The 21,885-nt window shown below is 47.5% G+C and overlaps 1 protein-coding gene and 1 long non-coding RNA gene across 2 annotated transcripts in view; one reads left to right on the top strand and one right to left on the bottom strand.

Moving 5' to 3' along the window:
* The window catches only part of CCNB1IP1 (cyclin B1 interacting protein 1), a 43,075-nt gene extending 41,527 nt beyond the window's left edge, over window positions 1-1,548 (bottom strand). Inside the window, exon 1 of the mRNA XM_075319756.1 lies at window positions 1,155-1,548. Within this exon, the coding sequence (XP_075175871.1) occupies window positions 1,155-1,451 (297 nt within the window). The 5' untranslated portion in view covers window positions 1,452-1,548. The remainder of the gene's footprint in view (window positions 1-1,154) is intronic.
* Window positions 1,549-1,616: 68 nt separating this feature from the next.
* The window catches only part of LOC142246699 (uncharacterized), a 97,363-nt gene continuing 77,094 nt past the window's right edge, over window positions 1,617-21,885 (top strand). The window contains exon 1 of the long non-coding RNA XR_012724916.1: window positions 1,617-1,743. This is a non-coding gene — a long non-coding RNA (uncharacterized LOC142246699). The remainder of the gene's footprint in view (window positions 1,744-21,885) is intronic.

The following is a 21,885-nucleotide window of genomic DNA, read 5'->3' as shown; positions in this document are numbered from 1 at the left end:
CACCCTTATGACTGAAAGCCTGCAGCTCCTGGGAGGATACAATTTCATTTCCTCTCTGCAGCTGGGTTGTCAGTAAGACAGCTGGGTACTGTTTTAAACACAATTTATTTGCAGATTAACCCTATATCTGCAGGTAAATAGCAATAAAAGATGTGAGAGGTTCCCCTTATGAGTTGTCAGGTCTAAAATGTAAGTCTTCAGTCGCTCTATGTGACTGCAGACTTGTGAATCCTCACATCACATACACTGTGCGCTATGAAGATTTTCTGGTGCCAGCGGTCAGCTGTGGCTGTGAGTATGTAATATATATATTCCCAGCCAAAATCCTCACTCAATACACGTGCATGGAGCGAGGCCGTGGCCATCTAGTCAGATTCTGGCTGAGAATCTGCATATCACACACTCGTGACAGCCGTTCCCAGCTCTGACCCAGGCCACAAGTCTACAGTCTACGAGGATTCACAAGTCTACAGTCACATAAAGGGACACAGAGTGGCTGTAGACTTATCATTTTAGACTGGACATCCCGTTTAGGGTACGGTTCCACTTGTGTTTTGCACGGACGAGTGTAATCTGATAAAACATTACACTGCACTCACACCAGTGCAAAACTATGGGGCAGTGTCTATCTGCGATTCATTTTTCATGCCATATTGACCTGAGAAATGAATCTCAGCATGCTGCGTTTCACAGCGATTCTCGGGTCACGCACCCCTATACAAGGCTATGGGAGCGTGGGAAACATCGCACTGCACTCGCATGACATTCGACCACAGTGTGATGTACACAGAGACAGGAAGTGAAGGGGGGGGGGGGATCATTAGCATATCGCTTTCGATGCGCTCACATCAGAAGCTATGCGCAAGTGGAACCGTGCCCTTATAGTCAGTTTCTGGTCATGTAACACACAGCCATTGTTCGCACCATACAGTGACTGCACACGGCCACCGTATATGAATGGCGGTCACTTTTGGGGGGTTACTATATCATAGCTTTGCCTATAACTAGGGTATGTCTAGGAGAGAATGTACAATAGCTGACATTACGCACGCGTTATACAGACATGTACGCTGCCTTGTGCATGAGCCCTTATACTTATAGAATAAATATAAAGCGCAGCCACTACTGTGCTCAGAAGCCATATTGGCCCCTACCTGGTAGGTCCAGAAGGCCAGGGCTCGGGAGCAGATATCTAGAATCACCTCAGGCCGGAGCCCGGCCAGCATCATGGCCTTATGTTCCTCTGCAGGGTTGAGCTCGGTGCGCAGGACGTCCAGCTTACTGGACAGGGTGCTGGTACAGGCCGGGCACACGGTGGGCGAGCGGCTGAACTCGCCACTGCCATGCTGGTCACAGAAAATATGAGAGCAAGCGGTGACCCAGGCGCGACTGGACAGCTTCATGCGGCATTTGGGGAAGTTACAGAGTAACAGGTCGTCACATGCGGCCATGGCTACCAGTCAGAACCACCTGAGGTAACAGGCAGAGTACTACACATTCACCGAGCAGCGACGCAAACGGACGTCACAGCCCGGAGCCAGGTCCGCTCTATGACGTACATTATTGTCAGTCTGATCTCGTGGGTAACGCACGTGCACCGGCAAGATCAACGGCAAGAGCGGGGCCGAACTACTGAGCTCCCGCCTCACCTGCAAGAACCCCTGCATGCCGAGGACAATAATAACGACGGTGTCTGGATGCTAGATAGAGGGAGGGAGCTCCATCGGCTCCACATTATCGCAGGTGCAGAGAGTTGCTATGGCAGCCAAGGAGCCTAATAGTGTCCCCTCCATTACTGCCTAAAGTATGGCCTGCTAGGCATAATGCACTGCAATACTTGTGTATAGCAGTGTGTTATGTGAGCTCCTGTGTATAGCGGTGTGTTACATGTGTTCCTGTGTATAGCGGTGTGTTACGTGAGCTCCTGTGTATAGCGGTGTGTTACGTGAGCTCCTGTGTATAGCGGCGTGTTACGTGAGCTCCTGTGTATAGCGGTGTGTTACGTGTGTTCCTGTATATAGCGGCGTGTTACGTGTGTTCCTGTGTATAGCGGCGTGTTACGTGTGTTCCTGTGTATAGCGGTGTGTTACGTGTGTTCCTGTGTATAGCGATGTGTTACGTGTGTTCCTGTGTATAGCGGTGTGTTACGTGTGTTCCTGTGTATAGCGGTGTGTTACGTGTGTTCCTGTGTATAGCGGTGTGTTACGTGTGTTCCTGTGTATAGCGGTGTGTTACGTGAGCTCCTGTGTATAGCGGCGTGTTACGTGAGCTCCTGTGTATAGCGGTGTGTTACGTGTGTTCCTGTATATAGCGGCGTGTTACGTGTGTTCCTGTGTATAGCGGCGTGTTACGTGTGTTCCTGTGTATAGCGGTGTGTTACGTGTGTTCCTGTGTATAGCGGTGTGTTACGTGAGTTCCTGTGTATAGCGGTGTGTTACGTGTGTTCCTGTGTATAGCGCTGTTACGTGAGCTCCTGTGTATAGCGGTGTGTTACGTGTGTTCCTGTGTATAGCGGTGTATTACGTGAGCTCCTGTGTATAGCGGCGTGTTACGTGAGCTCCTGTGTATAGCGGTGTGTTACGTGAGCTCCTGTGTATAGCGGCGTGTTACGTGAGCGCCTGTGTATAGCGGCGTGTTACGTGAGCGCCTGTGTATAGCGGCGTGTTACGTGAGCGCCTGTGTATAGCGGCGTGTTACGTGAGCGCCTGTGTATAGCGGCGTGTTACGTGAGCGCCTGTGTATAGCGGCGTGTTACGTGAGCGCCTGTGTATAGCGGCGTGTTACGTGAGCGCCTGTGTATAGCGGCGTGTTACGTGAGCGCCTGTGTATAGCGGCGTGTTACGTGAGCGCCTGTGTATAGCCGTGTGTTACGTGAGCTCCTGTGTATAGTGGCGTGTTACGTGAGCTCCTGTGTATAGCGGCGTGTTACGTGTGTTCCTGTGTATAGCGGCGTGTTACGTGAGCTCCTGTGTATAGAGGTGTGTTACGTGAGCTCCTGTGTATAGCGGTGTGTTACGTGAGCTCCTGTGTATAGCGGTGTGTTACGTGAGCTCCTGTGTATAGCGGCGTGTTACGTGAGCGCCTGTGTATAGCGGTGTGTTACGTGAGCTCCTGTGTATAGCAGTGTGTTACATGAGCTCCTGTGTATAGCGGTGTGTTACGTGTGTTCCTGTGTATAGCGGTGTATTACATGAGCTCCTGTGTATAGCGCTGTGTTACGTGAGCTCCCGTGTATAGCGGTGTGTTACGTGAGCTCCTGTGTATAGCGGTGTGTTACATGAGCTCCTGTGTATAGCGGTGTGTTACGTGTGTTCCTGTGTATAGCGGTGTGTTACGTGAGCTCCTGTGTATAGCGGTGTGTTACGTGAACTCCTGTGTATAGCGGCGTGTTACGTGAGCTCCTGTGTATAGCCGTGTGTTACGTGAGCTCCTGTGTATAGCGGTGTGTTACGTGTGTTCCTGTATATAGCGGCGTGTTACGTGAACTCCTGTGTATAGCGGTGTGTTACGTGAGCTCCTGTGTATAGCGGCGTGTTACGTGTGTTCCTGTGTATAGCGGTGTGTTACGTGAGCTCCTGTGTATAGCGGTGTGTTCCTGTGTATAGCGGTGTGTTACGTGTGTTCCTGTGTATAGCGGCGTGTTACGTGAGCTCCTGTGTATAGCGGCGTGTTACGTGAGCTCCTGTGTATAGCGGCGTGTTACGTGAGCTCCTGTGTATAGCGGTGTGTTACGTGAGCTCCTGTGTATAGCGGCGTGTTACGTGAGCGCCTGTGTATAGCGGCGTGTTACGTGAGCGCCTTTGTATAGCGGCGTGTTACGTGAGCGCCTGTGTATAGCGGCGTGTTACGTGAGCGCCTGTGTATAGCGGCGTGTTACGTGAGCGCCTGTGTATAGCGGCGTGTTACGTGAGCGCCTGTGTATAGCGGCGTGTTACGTGAGCTTCTGTGTATAGCGGTGTGTTACATGAGCTCCTGTGTATAGCGGCGTGTTACGTGTGTTCCTGTGTATAGCGGCGTGTTACGTGAGCTCCTGTGTATAGAGGTGTGTTACGTGAGCTCCTGTGTATAGCGGTGTGTTACGTGAGCTCCTGTGTATAGCGGTGTGTTACGTGAGCTCCTGTGTATAGCGGCGTGTTACGTGAGCGCCTGTGTATAGCGGTGTGTTACGTGAGCTCCTGTGTATAGCAGTGTGTTACATGAGCTCCTGTGTATAGCGGTGTGTTACGTGTGTTCCTGTGTATAGCGGTGTATTACATGAGCTCCTGTGTATAGCGCTGTGTTACGTGAGCTCCCGTGTATAGTGGTGTGTTACGTGAGCTCCTGTGTATAGCGGTGTGTTACATGAGCTCCTGTGTATAGCGGTGTGTTACGTGTGTTCCTGTGTATAGCGGTGTGTTACGTGAGCTCCTGTGTATAGCGGTGTGTTACGTGAACTCCTGTGTATAGCGGCGTGTTACGTGAGCTCCTGTGTATAGCCGTGTGTTACGTGAGCTCCTGTGTATAGCCGTGTGTTACGTGTGTTCCTGTATATAGCGGCGTGTTACGTGAACTCCTGTGTATAGCGGTGTGTTACGTGAGCTCCTGTGTATAGCGGCGTGTTACGTGTGTTCCTGTGTATAGCGGTGTGTTACGTGAGCTCCTGTGTATAGCGGTGTGTTCCTGTGTATAGCGGTGTGTTACGTGTGTTCCTGTGTATAGCGGCGTGTTACGTGAGCTCCTGTGTATAGCGGCGTGTTACGTGAGCTCCTGTGTATAGCGGCGTGTTACGTGAGCTCCTGTGTATAGCGGTGTGTTACGTGAGCTCCTGTGTATAGCGGCGTGTTACGTGAGCGCCTGTGTATAGCGGCGTGTTACGTGAGCGCCTTTGTATAGCGGCGTGTTACGTGAGCGCCTGTGTATAGCGGCGTGTTACGTGAGCGCCTGTGTATAGCGGCGTGTTACGTGAGCGCCTGTGTATAGCGGCGTGTTACGTGAGCGCCTGTGTATAGCGGCGTGTTACGTGAGCTTCTGTGTATAGCGGTGTGTTACATGAGCTCCTGTGTATAGCGGCGTGTTACGTGAGCTCCTGTGTATAGCGGCGTGTTACGTGAGCTCCTGTGTATAGCCGTGTGTTACGTGAGCTCCTGTGTATAGTGGCGTGTTACGTGAGCTCCTGTGTATAGCGGCGTGTTACGTGTGTTCCTGTGTATAGCGGCGTGTTACGTGAGCTCCTGTGTATAGAGGTGTGTTACGTGAGCTCCTGTGTATAGCGGTGTGTTACGTGAGCTCCTGTGTATAGCGGTGTGTTACGTGAGCTCCTGTGTATAGCGGCGTGTTACGTGAGCGCCTGTGTATAGCGGTGTGTTACGTGAGCTCCTGTGTATAGCAGTGTGTTACATGAGCTCCTGTGTATAGCGGTGTGTTACGTGTGTTCCTGTGTATAGCGGTGTATTACATGAGCTCCTGTGTATAGCGCTGTGTTACGTGAGCTCCCGTGTATAGCGGTGTGTTACGTGAGCTCCTGTGTATAGCGGTGTGTTACATGAGCTCCTGTGTATAGCGGTGTGTTACGTGTGTTCCTGTGTATAGCGGTGTGTTACGTGAGCTCCTGTGTATAGCGGCGTGTTACGTGAGCTCCTGTGTATAGCCGTGTGTTACGTGAGCTCCTGTGTATAGCGGTGTGTTACGTGTGTTCCTGTATATAGCGGCGTGTTACGTGAACTCCTGTGTATAGCGGTGTGTTACGTGAGCTCCTGTGTATAGCGGCGTGTTACGTGTGTTCCTGTGTATAGCGGTGTGTTACGTGAGCTCCTGTGTATAGCGGCGTGTTACGTGTGTTCCTGTGTATAGCGGTGTGTTACGTGAGCTCCTGTGTATAGCGGTGTGTTCCTGTGTATAGCGGTGTGTTACGTGTGTTCCTGTGTATAGCGGTGTGTTACGTGAGCTCCTGTGTATAGCGGCGTGTTACGTGAGCTCCTGTGTATAGCGGCGTGTTACGTGAGCTCCTGTGTATAGCGGTGTGTTACGTGAGCTCCTGTGTATAGCGGCGTGTTACGTGAGCTCCTGTGTATAGCGGTGTGTTACGTGTGTTCCTGTGTATAGCGGTGTGTTACGTGTGTTCCTGTGTATAGCGGTGTGTTACGTGAGCTCCTGTGTATAGCGGTGTGTTACGTGAGCTCCTGTGTATAGCGGTGTGTTACGTGAGCTCCTGTGTATAGCGGTGTGTAACGTGAGCTCCTGTATAGCGGCGTGTTACGTGAGCTCCTGTGTATAGCGGCGTGTTACGTGAGCTCCTGTGTATAGCGGCGTGTTACATGAGTGGGGGGGGGGGGGGGGGGGGGTTCTGTCCCACTTATCCTAGATGCCCAAAATAGCACACATTAAAACCTACAGCTCCTTTTGAATTTTTGGAAAAAGTATCATCTTGATCACTTATTCCTTTTTTTTTTTAATTTCTTTTCATATTTTGTGACATTTTTGGCAAGATGAACAAAAACAACAATTCTAGCACAGTTTGTCATTTTTTTAATTTTTTTTTTTAAATGGATTCCACCATGCAGGATAAATGATAGTTTTATAGAACGGATTGTTATCAAAGTGGCGATACCAAATGTGTCTTTTTTTTTTTTTCTCCCTAGAATTTTCTTTTTCTTGCAACAAATAAATGTGTTTATTATTAAAGAAGTTGTCCAGTTACCAAAACTGCTTTTTTCTCATAAATCTTGCTATTATGTGCCTCTCCACACATCTATTATGTTATTTCAGCAATATTACCTTTTATCGTGCTCTAGCATAACATCCTCATTGCTGGCTCCAGCTCTGATGGGGTTAATCTCTCTTCTGACTTCCTGGGTTCAGTTCCTACAACTCCCATAATTCTTTGTGGCTCTAGGGCTGTATCTAAGACACCCACTGTATCTAACACACCCACTCAGCTCTCCACCCAAAGACTCCTCCCTGCCTCTTCCCAGTGTGGATGCACTGAGAGCAATCACAGCAGAGACAGCAGAAGCTCCCAGCTCTGCACAACCAGGGGAAGAAAGCGGCTATCTTCTGCTTGTTCTCACATAGTTCATAGTGTGTGTGTGTATAGTGTGTGTACAGAAATTATGATTATTAGCCGGCGCAACATGTGAAAAAAGTAATTAGGGGAAAAAAAAATGAAGGGGTCATGAGATTGCTTTTTCCCCTCTTGCCTAGTCTCTGTGTGTCGTCCATATCATTCGTGTGGCATGCATGTTGCAGGCTACTTTCGCATCAGCGTTTTTTTGCCTGTAGGCAAAAAACCGCATATGACCGGATCCTGTGGATTAAATGTGCAGCGCATGCAACCGTTATTTTACCGGATCCTTCTGCAGCGGGACACAGAATTTATCGGTCAGCACTGGAGTCAGCTGACTCCTGATTTCACAGCCCGTACACGCTGCGATGGCTGCAGGTTAACAGCAGTCACTGCCTGCTGCCGATCACATGTGACCGTGTGCAGGCTGTGTGTACAGGAGTTCAGCTGAGTTCAGATCAGCAGACTCCAGTGTCGGCCGATTAGGCTGGGGCCACACTGGGATTACTGCGATCCCCTCGCATGATACTCGGCTCACGCTGGCAGTACAGCAGAGTGTCATGCGTGTGTCCCTGCGACTGAGGTCCGACTGTGCGAGCGGACGTCAGCTGCGGGGGACGGTCCGGTACTCGGGAGGGGCGGGCCAGCACTGAGGAGGGGGGGAGGGATTTCTCTCCCTCTCTCCTTCGTAGTTGGCTATTGCAATTCTCGCTCTGCACTCGCGGTACACCGATGTACTGTGAGTGCATTTTTCTCTCACCCTATACACTTGAATAGGTAAAAGAGAAAGAGTCTTGCATTACAATTGCAGCATGCTGCGATTGTTTCTCGGTCCGATTAGGGTTGAGAAAATAATCGCTCATGTGTGCTGACACACAGGCTAATATTGGTCCGAATGGAATGCAATGTTTTATCGCGCTCCACTCGCACCGTTTTCTTGCCGTGTGGCTTAGGCCTTACTTGTTCTGTGTCCCCCTGCATCCATCGCAGAGTGTGCGGGTTGGAGTTCAGATCAGCTGACTCCAATGCTGGACTGAACTCAGGTGACCTCACAGCCCGCACACGCTGCGATGGATGCAGGGGGACACAGAACAAGTAATCGGCCGACACTGAAGTCATCTGATTACTTGTTCTGCTGGCACTGTGGTCAGGAATAGGCATGAGTGAGCAGTAAAATGCTCTGGTGCTCGATGAGCGAAGCCCATGTCGATTTAAAAAAAAAAAAATAAATAAATAAAATAATTAAAAATAAAAAAAACACATAACCCTAATCCTAGGGATAGGGGTTAAAAAAAAAAGTGTGGGCTCCCGCTGCATTTTCTATTGCTAAGGGTAACCCAGGCAGCTACTGGCTGCTAACCCCCGCTGCTTGGTGTTACCTTCACTGGCAAAGGAAAATCCAGGGAAGATTTTTTTCTTTTCTTAATAAAGGTTTTTGCCTAAAAACTTTTTTTAAAAAATGACGTGGGCTTCGCCATATTTTTAGTACGCTAGACAGGTACAGCAGGCAGGTGCGGGTTGCCCCCAACCCCCAGCTGCCTATTTGTACCCGGCTGGGAACCAAAAATATAGGGAAGCCCTTTTTTTTTTTTTCAAATTATTTCATGAATTTCATGAAATAATTTTTAAATAAAAAATGATGTGGGCTTCGCTCATTTTTTTGTTTACAGCCAGGTACAACTAGGCAGCTGGGGATTGGACTCCGCAGCGCAGGGTGGCCCAAGCTTTCTGGGCCCTCCACTGCGATTTGCAGTCCACAGCCGCCCCAGAAAATGGCGCTTTCATCTTCTGGCGCTGTATCCAACTCTTCCAGTGTCCCTGGTGGCAGGTGGCACGCTGGGTAATAAGGGGTTACTACCAGCTATGTTTTACGAGCTGGTATAAAGCCCGAGATTCTTAATGTCAGGCCAAGTTTGACCCGGCCATTAAGAATCTCCAATAAAGTGTTAAAGAAGAAAAAAAAAAGACACCACACAGAGAAAAATACTTTATTAGAAATATATACACAGACACATTAGGGACTCCATGTTTATTACTCCCTCTCACCCCTCCACGATCGAGAGATTTCTGTACTTACCATGCCAGGAGAGAGAGAGAGGGAAAAGAGAGAGAGGGAAAAGAAAGAGAGAGAGGGAAAAGGGAGAGAAAGAGAGGGAAAAAGGGGGGAGAGAGAGAGAGGGGGAAAATAGAGAGAGTTAGGGAAGAGAAGGGGGAGAAAAGAGGGGTGGGAGAAGAGAGTGGGGGAGAAAAGAGGGGTGGGAGAAGAGAGTGGGGGAGAGGAGATGGGGTGGGGAGAGGGAGAGAAGAGAGGGGGGGGACAGAAAGGGGGGGGGGGGAGAGGTGCTCTGTCACCAACTTGCACCACTCTGTGACTTCTGCTGCATAGGACCTACTTTCTCCACTCTCACCTGCACAACAAGACCCAGAGTGGAGCAAGATGGTGACATATAGCACACTATGTGTCAGAGCAGAGCATGTCACTAACTGTCTCCACTCTGGACTTGTGCAGGTGACAGAGTGGAGCAAATTGGTCCCATGCAGCGTCCGGTCACCTGTGCTGCTGGTAGGAGCACATGATCACACCGTCGACACCGCAGGCTCCCCTGACAGCTGAGCAGTGCACAACGGGCGGATAGTGTGATCACATACTTGCGTGACAGGGGGGATTTCAGCTGAAGAACCCCCCCGTACTCCACACTGGCGCCCCACGCCTCACCAATCTGCCAGATGCTCAGCCCTCTTCATCGCTCGACACTGGCGTCCCGTACCATCCTCTGGATCCTCCCCTCGATGCTGGGCTGTGACGTGCGGTAGTCACTGCTCACAGCCCTGTCAATCACTGTGAGTGGCGCCAGCATCCTCTGACGTAACCGTCAAGTTTGAGAGCCCGGAACTTGAAGGGCCGTAAGAGGATACTAGCGGACACAGCACCAGGGGGTCATGTGACCGACACTGAGCGTGCAGGAGAGCGCCGCTCAGTGCCAGAACTGCAAATAGAAGCCAATGCAGAAAACGCTTATAATGGTAAGTTACACTCATAGAGAAAATTAAAAAAAAAAGAGTGAACCACCCCTTTGTGTTTTTTCTTTTTTTTTGTTACACTTAGAGAGAAACTGTCAGCAGAATTTAGCGTTCTAAAGTAAAGCCATAATGGCACTGTGATGCTCATTAATAGTGATGATCGAATGCCTCAAATATTCGGCTTCGCGAATATTCAACGAATAGGTCACCGCTATGCGAATATTCGATGCGCAATGTAAGTCTATGGGAAACCCGAATAATAACTATTCGGAACTATTCGGGCTTCCCATAGACTTACATTGCGCATGGAATAATCGCATAGCGGCGACCTATTCGTCGAATATTCGCAAAGCCGAATAATTGAGGTATTTGATCATCTCTACGCATTAACCCTTTCGCAACCTGACGATTTTTGCCTTTTCCGTTTTTTTGAGTTTTTTTTCACCATCCTTCTTCCAAGACCTGTAACTTTTTTTTATTTTTCTATCAATCTTCCCATATGAGGACTTGTTTTTTGCGGAACGAGTTGTACTTTTAAATGAAATCATGAGTTTTACCATATAGTGTACTGAAAAATGGCAAAAAAAAAATCCAAATACAAAAAAATTGTAATAAAGTGTGATTGCACGATAGTTTTTGAGATTTTATTCACTGTGTTCACTATATGATAAAACTGATGTATGAGTATGATGCCTCAGGTCGGTGTGAGTTCGTAGACACTAAACATGAATAGGTTTACTTTTATCTACAGGGTTAAAAAAATTCTGAATTTTTTCCAAAAAAGTGGAGCACGTTTTGAGCCATATTCCGTGACTCGTAGTGTTCTCATTTTTTGGGATGTGTAGCTCAGTGACAGCTTATTTTTTGCGTCTCCAGCTGACGTTTTTAATGGTACCATTTGTGTGCAGATGCTATGTTCTGATCACCTGTTACTGGATTTTGCTCAAAATTTGCAGTGAGCAAAAAAAAGTAATTTTGGCGTTTGGAATTTTTTTGACGCTACGCAGTGTACCGAACAGATTAATTGATTTTATATTTTGATAGGGCGGGCATTTCTGAATGCAGCGATACTGAATATGTATATATTTTTTATTTTTTTAACCCTTTAATTTTCAATGGGGCGAAAGGGGGGTGATTTAAACTTAGCTTTTTTTTGTTTTTTTAACTTTTCAAATATTTTTTCTTATACTTTTTTTATTTTAATAGTCGCCCTAGGGGACTATAGGGATCAGCAGTCTGATCGTTCATTCTTTTCTCCCAATCAGAGCAGCACCATACTCGGCTGCTTGTTATAGGACCTGAATCATGTGAGCTACAGGAGTCATCACATGACCCTGTTCTACCATGACAACCATCGGATTCACGTGATCATGTCACGTAACTTCCAGTGGTGGCCGGTGAGTAAAGCTTTAGCACGATCACCATTAAAATGGCGCTGTCACATTTTGATAGCGCAATTTAAGGGGTTAACAGGTACGGGTGGATAGCGATTCCACTCGTGCCTGCAAGGCACACGTCAGCTGTACAAATCAGCTGACATGTTCGCGAATCCCCACTGGCAGCCCGCAGCAGCCGGTGGGGATTAACACTATGACCGCTGGACTCACACGAACGTATGAAAGAACGGTCCCGTTCTCATCCAGGAGAGTCGGACGACTGTAATCCATGTGGTTGTCCGTGTGTACTGCGTGTGTAATGCGATTGTGTGTTTTTTTTCTGGTCCATGTGGCTTCCGTGTGCAATTCGATTTTTCACATATGTTACGAATTGTAGTGGATTAACATCATGACTGCTGTTAGGCTAACCCCATAAAAGATATGGCTAATCTTGGCTAAGCCTAGTGAAGAAGATTGGTACCGGATTGCAAGTGGTTTTCTTGACACCTGACAGTTTCTCAACTGCATAGGTGCACTTGATGGGAAACACATCCGCGTCAAGAAGCTGCCAGACTCAGGTACCCAATATTACAACTACAAACAATATTTTTCGGTTGTCCTTTTGGCCTTAGCTGACAGCACATACCGGTTTGTGGTTGTAGATATTGGGGCCTATGGACGAACAGGATATTCTAGAATCTTCAATACGTCCATAATAGGTTGGCTGCTTCTAAACAAGCATTTGTGTGTCCCACCCCCACGGCTATTACTGGGTACAACAGTATATCCGCCACCTTTTGTGGTTGTTGCTGATGAGGCATTCCAACTATGTCGAGACGTGCTCCAGCCATATCCACGACGTGGTCTTGATCAACGTAGATGAATTTTTAACTATAACTATAGATTAACACGAGCACGACAAGTTGTGGAGTGTGCCTTTGGTATTTTAACATCAAAATGGAGGGGGTTGATCTCTCCCTTACAATTGAGTGAGAGGAATGTGAATAGTATTAGGCTATGTGCCGACGGGAGTTTGTACCTGTGGATATAGCCGCAGGTACGTCCGCAGCGAAATAGCTGCAGTAAACCTGCGGGCATTCGTGCGGCTTACCTGCGTAAGTCTCAGCCTCTATCTCCATAGTGGAGGGCCGTGACTTCCGCAGATAATTTTGCAGAAATAATTGTCATGGAATTACGTGCGGCTGTGGGACATCCGCAGCATATTCCGCATCCGCAGCATGGACACAGCACTCCCCATGTCCCATACGATAACATGGGGAGTGTCTGTACATGCTGAAACCTGCGGATTTATCTGGAAAATCCAGATAATCCGCGGATTTTCCGCAGATAAATCCGCAGGTTTAATCTCCTGTGGGCACATAGCCTTATAAAGGCATGTGTGATCTTACATAACTTCATCAGAATGTTTGAGCCACATGTTATTGATGGAAACCAACCTTCACAAGGCCAAACACAATCAGACATACCGGTTGCAAGAGAAGTGCGTCCTCCTTCTGGCAAACGTACTCGTGAACTTTATACCAACTATTTTATGTCGCCTGAGGGAGCTATTCATGTGCCTGATTCTTTACTGTAAATGCCTTTATTTGTTTTGTAACACAGTCAAAATATGCAAAGTTGTTAATGTGAATCCAATTTCACTTTTTTTTTTTTGTGGTGGCGTAACTTGTTTTTTTTCTTAAAGGTGAAGCAATAAATAAATACATTTTCTTATTTTTTAAAGTAACATTTTTTCAACAAAACATGGTTTTATTTTGCAATATTTAACACATATGAATACTTTAACATTGATAATAGACAGAATATTTAAACTAAAAAAAACAAAAAAAAAATTACAGCTTCTGATAGGTTGTTGGTGAACGTGGTGGTTGGACAGGATTTTGAGGTGTAAGTGGCTGTTGGAATGTCTGGAGTGGTGGTATTTGGGAATAAGAATTCGAATGTTGTTGACGATGGCTGAGACTGGTGCGGAACAGGGTATGGAACACTGTGACCATACTGTGACTCATGTATGGGATGCTGAGACCAAGAATGCTGCCATTGATGTGATGGATGAACAAGTGGGCCTTGTCTTGTACATTATAGTCTCCATGTTCCCTCATAACCTGTCTTGAGCCATAATTTGATTGTAGAAAGTGGTGGGGAGGGTGGCAGAGGTGGTTGTGGTGGAGGTGCTAGTGGTTGAGCGGGTGGCTGTGGCACAACATTATTAGTTGTTGGCATGCGCAGCTGGTTATCAGTAGACTGCTGCCATTGTCCAAGGGCATTGAATACAAATTGCGAATTGTTTGGTGCAGTACATGCATCCACAACAATCTGCATTGCAGCCCTTGCACGCAGCATCACTTCTCGTGGTATTTGTCGCAGATAGTTATAGATAGCCATGCTGCGTATAAATTCATCCTTAACAGTGCGAGCCAGATACTGTAACACACCAGTATCTACCTTGCTCCTGGTATTGATGATGGGGAGCTGCCTCCTGTGACACGGACGTCTTGACACCGAAAGTGCTATCGGGGAGAGGTCCAAAGGCAGCGTAGGACTGCTGCTCCTCCTTCTCATTTCCCTGCTGACCACCAGGCGATGTGTGTGTGCTTCAGGTGGTGGTTAAGGAGTTTCAAAAGCTACTGAAAAGCCCTCCTCTGCTGACTCCTCCACTGGTTCCACAGCTGCTTCTGACTCGGAGGCAGACCGGTATCTGAGGTTACTATCTGTTCTGTAATATCATACGTAATCAATATTTGGACATACAATCTTTTTATTAACATTGTTCAAGATTAAACTTACTGGCGTAAATCCATAATAGGAGCAAGAAAATGTAGACGGGCAAAATATATATAACGCCTTTTCTTTGGTGCATCACCACCACTCTGACATTGATTCTGTCTCTCTCGTCAGTATTGATCCCGGCAGCTACACCAGCGGCGAGTGACATCAGACACTGTAAAATGCAGAAATAGTATGAATAAACATAAACCAAACACAAAAAAACAAACCGTATGTATAGTGGCATACACCAAAAAAAAAAATAAAAATATATAATCAACATAATGACTTACTTATCTCATATTGGACCTCTGTTGAGCTGTCATTGCAAGTTGGGAACAACTGGCGACAGATATAAAGCCATGATGGATCATGCCGAGCACGGTCCACATAGCCAGGGTGCCTGGTGTCCCATAATTCTGGCCTTGGCTGCACCAGAACAAGCAGCAGCTCCACATTGATGTGTCTTGACATGGTGATGGTCTCCATGGAGGCTGTACTTCCTCTTTTTTTTATATAGCTTTCTGGGGCTTTTTTTGTATAGGTTTACATGATGTAGTTTCCTCTTCTTCGGAATAAAAAACCCAGACAGCACACAGATAGTCCGTGTGATGTCCGTTTTTTTTCTCACATCCATTGACTTGTATTGGCGAGTCTCGGACGTTTTTGGGATAGAATCGCAGCATATTGCGACTTTTCTTGCATCCAGAATTTGGATGACAAAATAGCTGACCAACTGCTCTACCTCATTGACTAACATTGGTCCCAGTGCAATGCGATAATTTCTCACATTGCACTCGTCTGATTTATACCCCTACAGGAATGATTAGAATGGAGTTAATATATGGAGGTTCTTGGTTTCTATGCAGGCCACAGTGTGTATAAACATCCTCCATACATCAATTATATTATAACTGGGTCACTACAGAAATTACTAGAAGAGCGTTACTATATTTAAGCTCATGCTTCTTATGCAGATCGTAGTGTCTATAAGGTGGTTTTTCATACTTCACTGCAATAATGAGTAGAACAGAGTTGCTAAATGGAGGTTGATGATTTTTGTGCACACACTAGCGTCATTAAGGCTAGGTTCGCACACTGCGTCTTTTTGACGCTGCGTTTTTGTGCGTTTTTGGCCGCTAAAAACGCACAAAAACGCACCTGCGTCAAAAAAACGTGTCAAAAACGCATGCGTTTTTACCACGATTTGGTGCGTTTTTGGCTGCGTTTTGCTGCGTTTTTGATTTCTGCGTTTTGCTGCGTTTTTCCAATGCATTGCATGGGGGGAAAACGCAGAAAAACGCAGGAAAGAATTGATATGTCCATTTTTTTTTTCAAGCTCAAAAACGCAGCTTAAAAAAACAGTTGTGTGCGGACAGCAAAATTGAAAACTCATAGACTTTGCTGGGGAAGCAAAGTCATGCAGTTTTGAGGCCAAAAACGCACCCGAAAAACGCGCAAAAACGCCGCGAAAAACGCACTGTGCGCACATAGCCTAAAGAGGCCAACTCTATTCCAGTTGGCTCACTACAGGAATAATTAGACCAGCGCTGCTGTATTGAAGGCTCATGATGATGATGGTCATTTCACCTTTCACTTGTTAGGTACTAACCATTGTGTGGCCTTTGTTTCCCTTGCTTATTCCATTTGCAATTTTTTTTATGCACCCTGCTGTTTCCATAACTTCCATAGAAATTAATGGGAGTTCTGGAAATTGTTTTGTACAGCTGCTCTCGGCTAGATGGAGTTGTCCATCGAGATCGGCAACTCCATATGACAAGAGCCTTCCCTTTCATTACTCAAGAAGTTATTCCCCACTTAGATGTGTCAATAATCGACAAACAAGTCTTCAATTAAGGGTACGCTCACACGAGCGTGAAAATCGGACGAGTGCAATGCGAGAAATTCTCGCATTGCACTCTGACCAATGTTAGGCAATGAGGTTGAGCTGTTGGTCAGCTTTTCTCGCATCCAGATTCTGGATGCGAGAAAAGCGGCAGCATGCTGCGTTTTTGCTGCTACCGCCGTATCTCTCGCACCCATTCAAGTGAATGGATGCGAGAGATACATCGGACTGCACTCGGATGTTATCCCAGTGCGATCTACGCACAGGCTGACAGTGGAGGAGATGGGAGGATTAACCCCTCCCTCTCCTCCGCAGCGCCTGCACTCAGCTTCACAGCTGTGACCCGATCGCAAGATCGGGTTACAGTCGCATGACACCCGGCTCACGCTCGCAGCAGAGCCTGAGCCGGGGGACATTAGCATATTGCATCCGATGCTCTCGCATCGGATGCCATACGCTCGTGTGAGTCCAGCCTAAAGGGAACTAATCATCAGGATTTTCCTTTATAACCTAAAGCCAGTGCTATACTGGCACTATCAGGCTGATTCTATACATACCTTTACTGGTCAGCTCGGATGTTTAGGCTTGCAAATCCAAGAAAGTAAACCTTCAAAAATCATCGGCTTCTTGAGTGACAATTGCATCTGAGCAGATAATATATGGGTGCGTATTCATATGGATTCCCGCCCCCCCCCCCCCGCCTGTTGTTCCTCCCTCTATTGTATTATACAAACAATTCACTTTTTGGCAGGAGCGGTGTGACCAGAAGGGACAGGGGCCTCAGCCACCAAAGCTGGATACCAGATCACATGGGTATTCAAAAAAGTGAATAGTTTGTATAAGGCCTAAGACACACGGCATGAAAATCGGAGCGAATGCAATGCGATAAAACATTGCATTCCATTCGGACCAATATTAAACTATGTGTCAGCACACATGAGCGATTATTTTCTCCTCCCTAATCTGACCTAGAAAACAATCACAGCATGCTGCGACTGTAATGCGATCCTGTTTTCTCTCGCACCCATTCAAGTCTATGGGGCAAGAGAAAAATCTCACTGCACTCACAGTACACCGGTGTACCGCAAGTGCAGAGCAAGAATGGCAATAGCCGGCTACGGAGGAGAGAGGGAGAGAAATCACTCCCTCCCCTCCACAGCTGTGGTCTGATCGCATGATCGGACCTCAGTCGCAGTGACACTCGCATGACACTCTGCTCCTGCTGTGCTGCCAGTGTGAGCCGAGTGTCATGCAAGGATCACATTAGTCCCCCGTGTGGCCCCGGCCCAATACTTACCGTAGAGAACAGAGAGAGGGAGTAACAACAAAACAATTGTATTAGACAGGGTTGGCATCAGCACCTGAGCAAGTACTGTGGCCCTGGGCTGCCGGGGGGCCTCACTGACTGCCTTCAGAGGTGCTGATGTATTCGGCAGCCCCCGGGCAGGCAGCTGCACTTTGCTGGCTGCCGGCCCTTGCATGCAGCGTTCATTGCTGAAGGCTGTGTGCAGGGCATTAAAATTTACTTGTGGGCGGAGCTAACGTGCGGTGTGCTCCCATCCCATGGATGAAGAGGAGCCGCAGTGCTGCCAACGTCCCGTTACGCTGTATGTCCCCCATCTTAGTGTTGTATACCCCCCAAGACCTGTATGCTCCCTCACCCCAGGGCTGTATACCGTCCCAGAGCTATATGTCCAACCACCCCAGTGCTATGTACCCTTCCAGATCTGTATGTTTTCCCCCCCCGATCTGTTTGTTCCCCATGCCAGAGCTGTATATTCCCCCTACCCCAGAACTGTATGACTGTATGTCCCCTTCACCCGTAATGTGTATGCCCCCAGCCTCTCTTGTGATGTATGTACAGCAGTGTCAGTGTGCACTGTGCTGGGGCATGTCTGTTAGTGATGGTCACCAATCAGCACAGCCTCATGCCCAGGGGGAGCTGGACTGAGACAAGCAGAGGAGGTTGCTGTCGGCTTCCCCATATTAATAATATCTCTAATGTGTCTCTCTGTGTGCATGTAAGATGTGTATCTATGCATACCAATGTATATGATTGTGTATAGATTTATGTCTGTTTATATGTATTTTGTGAATTTGTCTTTAAATATGTATGTGTACGTATCTGTGTATGTGCGTGTGCATGGGACCCACTGAGACTTTTTCGTCCACTAGCCCACAAAAACTTGGAGCTGGCCCTGGTATTAGCCATCATTTTATTCACATAATTTCTTGACAAACTACTCAGACAGGCCTGTAAATGAATGTTGATTGATTTATATACAGTTAGATCTATGGCAGTTGCATAGCGAGCTGAAATGGAGCCTTAAGGCCGCTTTACACGCTGCGACATCGCTAGCGATGTCGCTAGCGATCGCACCCGCCCCCATCGTTTGTGCGTCACGGGCAAATCGCTGCCCGTGGTGAACAATATCGCTAGGATGCATCAAACGGACTTACCTTCCTAGTGAGGTCGCTGTGGGCGGCGAACAATCTCTTTTTTAAGGGGGCGGTTCGTGCGGCGTCACAGCGACGTCAATCAGCGGGCCACCAATAGAAGCGGAGGGGCGGGGAGCAGCCGCATTCACGTCACTCCCATATTGTTGCCTGAAGACGCAGGATTGCTCTTGTTCGTCGTTCCCGGGGTGTCACACGTAGCGATGTGTGCTGCCTCAGGAAAGACGAACAACCTGCATCCAAAATGAGCAATGATATTTGGGAAAGGAACGACGTGTCAACAATCAACGATTTTTGCCATATTTCGGATCGTTAGCGGTCGCTCGTAGGTGTCACACACAACGACGTCACTAACGACGCCGGATGTGCCTCACGAATTCCGTGACCCCAACGATATCTCGTTGGCGATGTCGTTGCGTGTAAAGCGGCCTTTAGATTTGGTGGCAATGCAGATACCAACCATAATACAACTCTCAGTGTCTCCTCACAGGAATTCATCTCCAGCCATAATCCTCATTATGTCAATGGGCATATTAGGCTGAGAGATGATATTAAAGGCTGCACACATGGGCCTATTCATTATGCCTTTTATGGTGAACAAAAAATTCAGTTATTGCCCAGATCACTAAACGTTTGACTGGATTCCCAGTCATTTTATTGTAGCCCAGCATATAGCGCTGAGCTTCAGTAAAATAGTGATGGGTCCACCTACAGCTGTGACCTGGACATGACAGGGTAGGACGCAGTTCACAGCTGAGGTAGTCACAAGAAAGGAAGCTAGTGGGATGCTAACCACAATCTCCTGCGTTCTGCACCGCAGCGTAACTGCATGCGTCCTGCGTCCCCTGCACAATCTATGGAGATTGTGCAGGGGCCGTGCGCATGTGGCATGTTAGAACGCAGCGATTTGGCTGCTTGCCGAATCGCTGCGTTCTAAGAAGTGACATGTCACTTCTTTCGTGCGGTTTGCATGCTGTCTATAGGGAGAGGCAGCATGCAGAGCGCACGAATCTGCCGGCACCATGCGCTTCAGAACGCAGCTTTTCAGCTGCGCTCTGAAGCGCACATTTTCGGTGCGGTGCAGAGCGCACACGTGCGCACATAGCCTCAGGATTCAATCACAGGTCAGTTTTTCACATTCGAATGCTATCCATGTATTTCTTGGATAGCACTCGTACCTGTGATGGTCTATGAAGCTGTTCATAGGTCACTGATTTTTTTTGTGGACCGTGTAGTCAATAGAATATTACGGAGACATGTCCGACATTGATCAAACTCGGCAATGATAGTCTATGAGTCCTTGTGAAAATCTGACAGTTTTCAGATGCCATTCTTGTGCTGTGTGTTTTTCACTGACTGATCGGAGAAACTTTTTTTTTTCTCTCATCAGTGAAAAAAACTAATTAAACTCTGATTTCACATTGTTGAAAATCACTGGTGAAACCTGATGTTTTTCTCATATGTAAAAAACTCCCATGTTTAAATGAGGTCTAAGGGGCACTTTGCACACTACGACATCGCAGCTGCGATGTCGTTGGGGTTAAATTGAAAGTGACGCACATCCGGCGTCGCAGGCGATATCGTAGTGTGTAAAGCCTTTTTGATACGATTAACGAGCGCAAAATCGTCGTAATCGTATGATCGGTGTAGCCTCGGTCATTTCCATAATTTGGAAATGACCGATGTTACGATGTTGTTCCTTGTTCCAGCGGCAGCATATATCGCTGTGTGTGAAGCCGAGGAGCGAGAAACATCTCCTACCTGCGCCTCACGCCAGCTATGCGGAAGGAAGGAGGTGGGCGGGATGTTGACGTCCCGCTCATCTCCGCCCCTCCGCTTCTATTGGCCGCCTGCCGTGTCTCTTCGCTACGACGCCGCACGACCCGCCCCCTTAATAAGGAGGCGGGTCGCCGGCCAGAGCGACGTCGCAGGGCAGGTGAGTGCATGTGAAGCTGCTGTAGCAATAATAATGTTCGCTACGGCAGCTATCACTAGATATCGCACCTGCGACGGGGGCGGGGGCCTATCGCGCACGGCATTGCAAGCATCGGCTAGCGATGTCGTAGTGTGCAATGTGCCCCTAAGAGTCTCTGACAGGAAGGATTCCTTCAGGCCTTGTGCGCATGTTGCGTTTTTTCTTGCATTTTAAACTGCACTGTGCAATTGACAAAATCCATGCGTTGTGCTTCCCCAGCAAAGTCTGAGAAGTCAGAAATTCCATGCGCACATTGCTTTTTTTTTAGGCGGTGTTTTGTTCAAACAAATATTTATCAAAGTTGTTGCCTAAAAACAAGCAGCATGTCACTTCTTCATTGCGGTTTGTGTACATTTCCACCCATTGAAATGAATGAGGTGTGTCAAAATGCAACCAAAATGTTTAGCTGTGCATTTGCGCTGCGTTTTGGTTGCATTTTGGATCCGTGCTTGTCAACAAAAACGCAGGTCACCAACTTTCTCCTTTCTCTGTCTCTCCGCTTCATACTCACACACCACTAGCGCGGCTGTCGCACTGCTCCCTCTGCCTCACCTGATTCTGCTTCCCCTGCCCACCGGCGCCTATGATTAGTTGCAGTCAGACGCGCCTCCACGCTGAATGACAGCTGTCTGCAACCAGTCATAGCTGCATGTGGGCGGGTCTATATCGTACAGTACAATAAATAAATAATTTTAAAAAATGGCGTGCGGTCCTCCTCAATTTTCATATCCAGCACAGGTACAGCAGCAGCTGGAACCCTCAGCTGTCTGCTGTACCTTGGCTGGTTATCCAAAAGAGGGGATCCCACACTTATTTTTGTTTGAATAAATAATTTAAAAAATGGCGTGGTGTCCCCCCCATATTTCCAAACCCAGCCAAGGGACGGGTGGCAAGGGCCATAGTTATTTGGCCCTTCCCAGCCTAACAATAGCAACCAGCAGCCGCTCCAGAAATGGCGTGTGCATCCTTTAGATACACCAATTCTGGAGCTGTACTTGGCTTTTCCCATTGCCCTGGTGTATTGGTAAACGGGATAATATATGGGATAATATATGGGGTTGAATCTAGCTGTGAATTGTCAACTGGCATCAACCCTGGTATTAGTAATGGGTGGGCATCTAGAAGACACCCCCTTTACTAATAGGTATTGGTGTACACAGGAGAGATTGCTCAACAAATTGCAGAGTCCATTTTCTCCTTGTGAAAATGAAAAATTTGTGGTTAAACTTAATAATTTTGTGGAAAAAAACAAATCTTTTATGTTTTTTTATGTTCTACACAGCGGCCTGAGCTCTTATATACAGCATTCTAACATGCTGTATATAAGAGCCCACTGGTGGTGGCCGCAGCTTATAGTCACCAAATCTGGTGACAGGTTCCCTTT

Source organism: Anomaloglossus baeobatrachus, chromosome 1 (assembly GCF_048569485.1).
Source record: "Anomaloglossus baeobatrachus isolate aAnoBae1 chromosome 1, aAnoBae1.hap1, whole genome shotgun sequence".
NCBI classification, from domain to species: Eukaryota; Metazoa; Chordata; class Amphibia; order Anura; family Aromobatidae; genus Anomaloglossus; species Anomaloglossus baeobatrachus.
The sequence above is the reverse complement of the archived record's forward strand: the minus strand, read 5'-3'. Positions and strand labels throughout refer to the sequence as shown.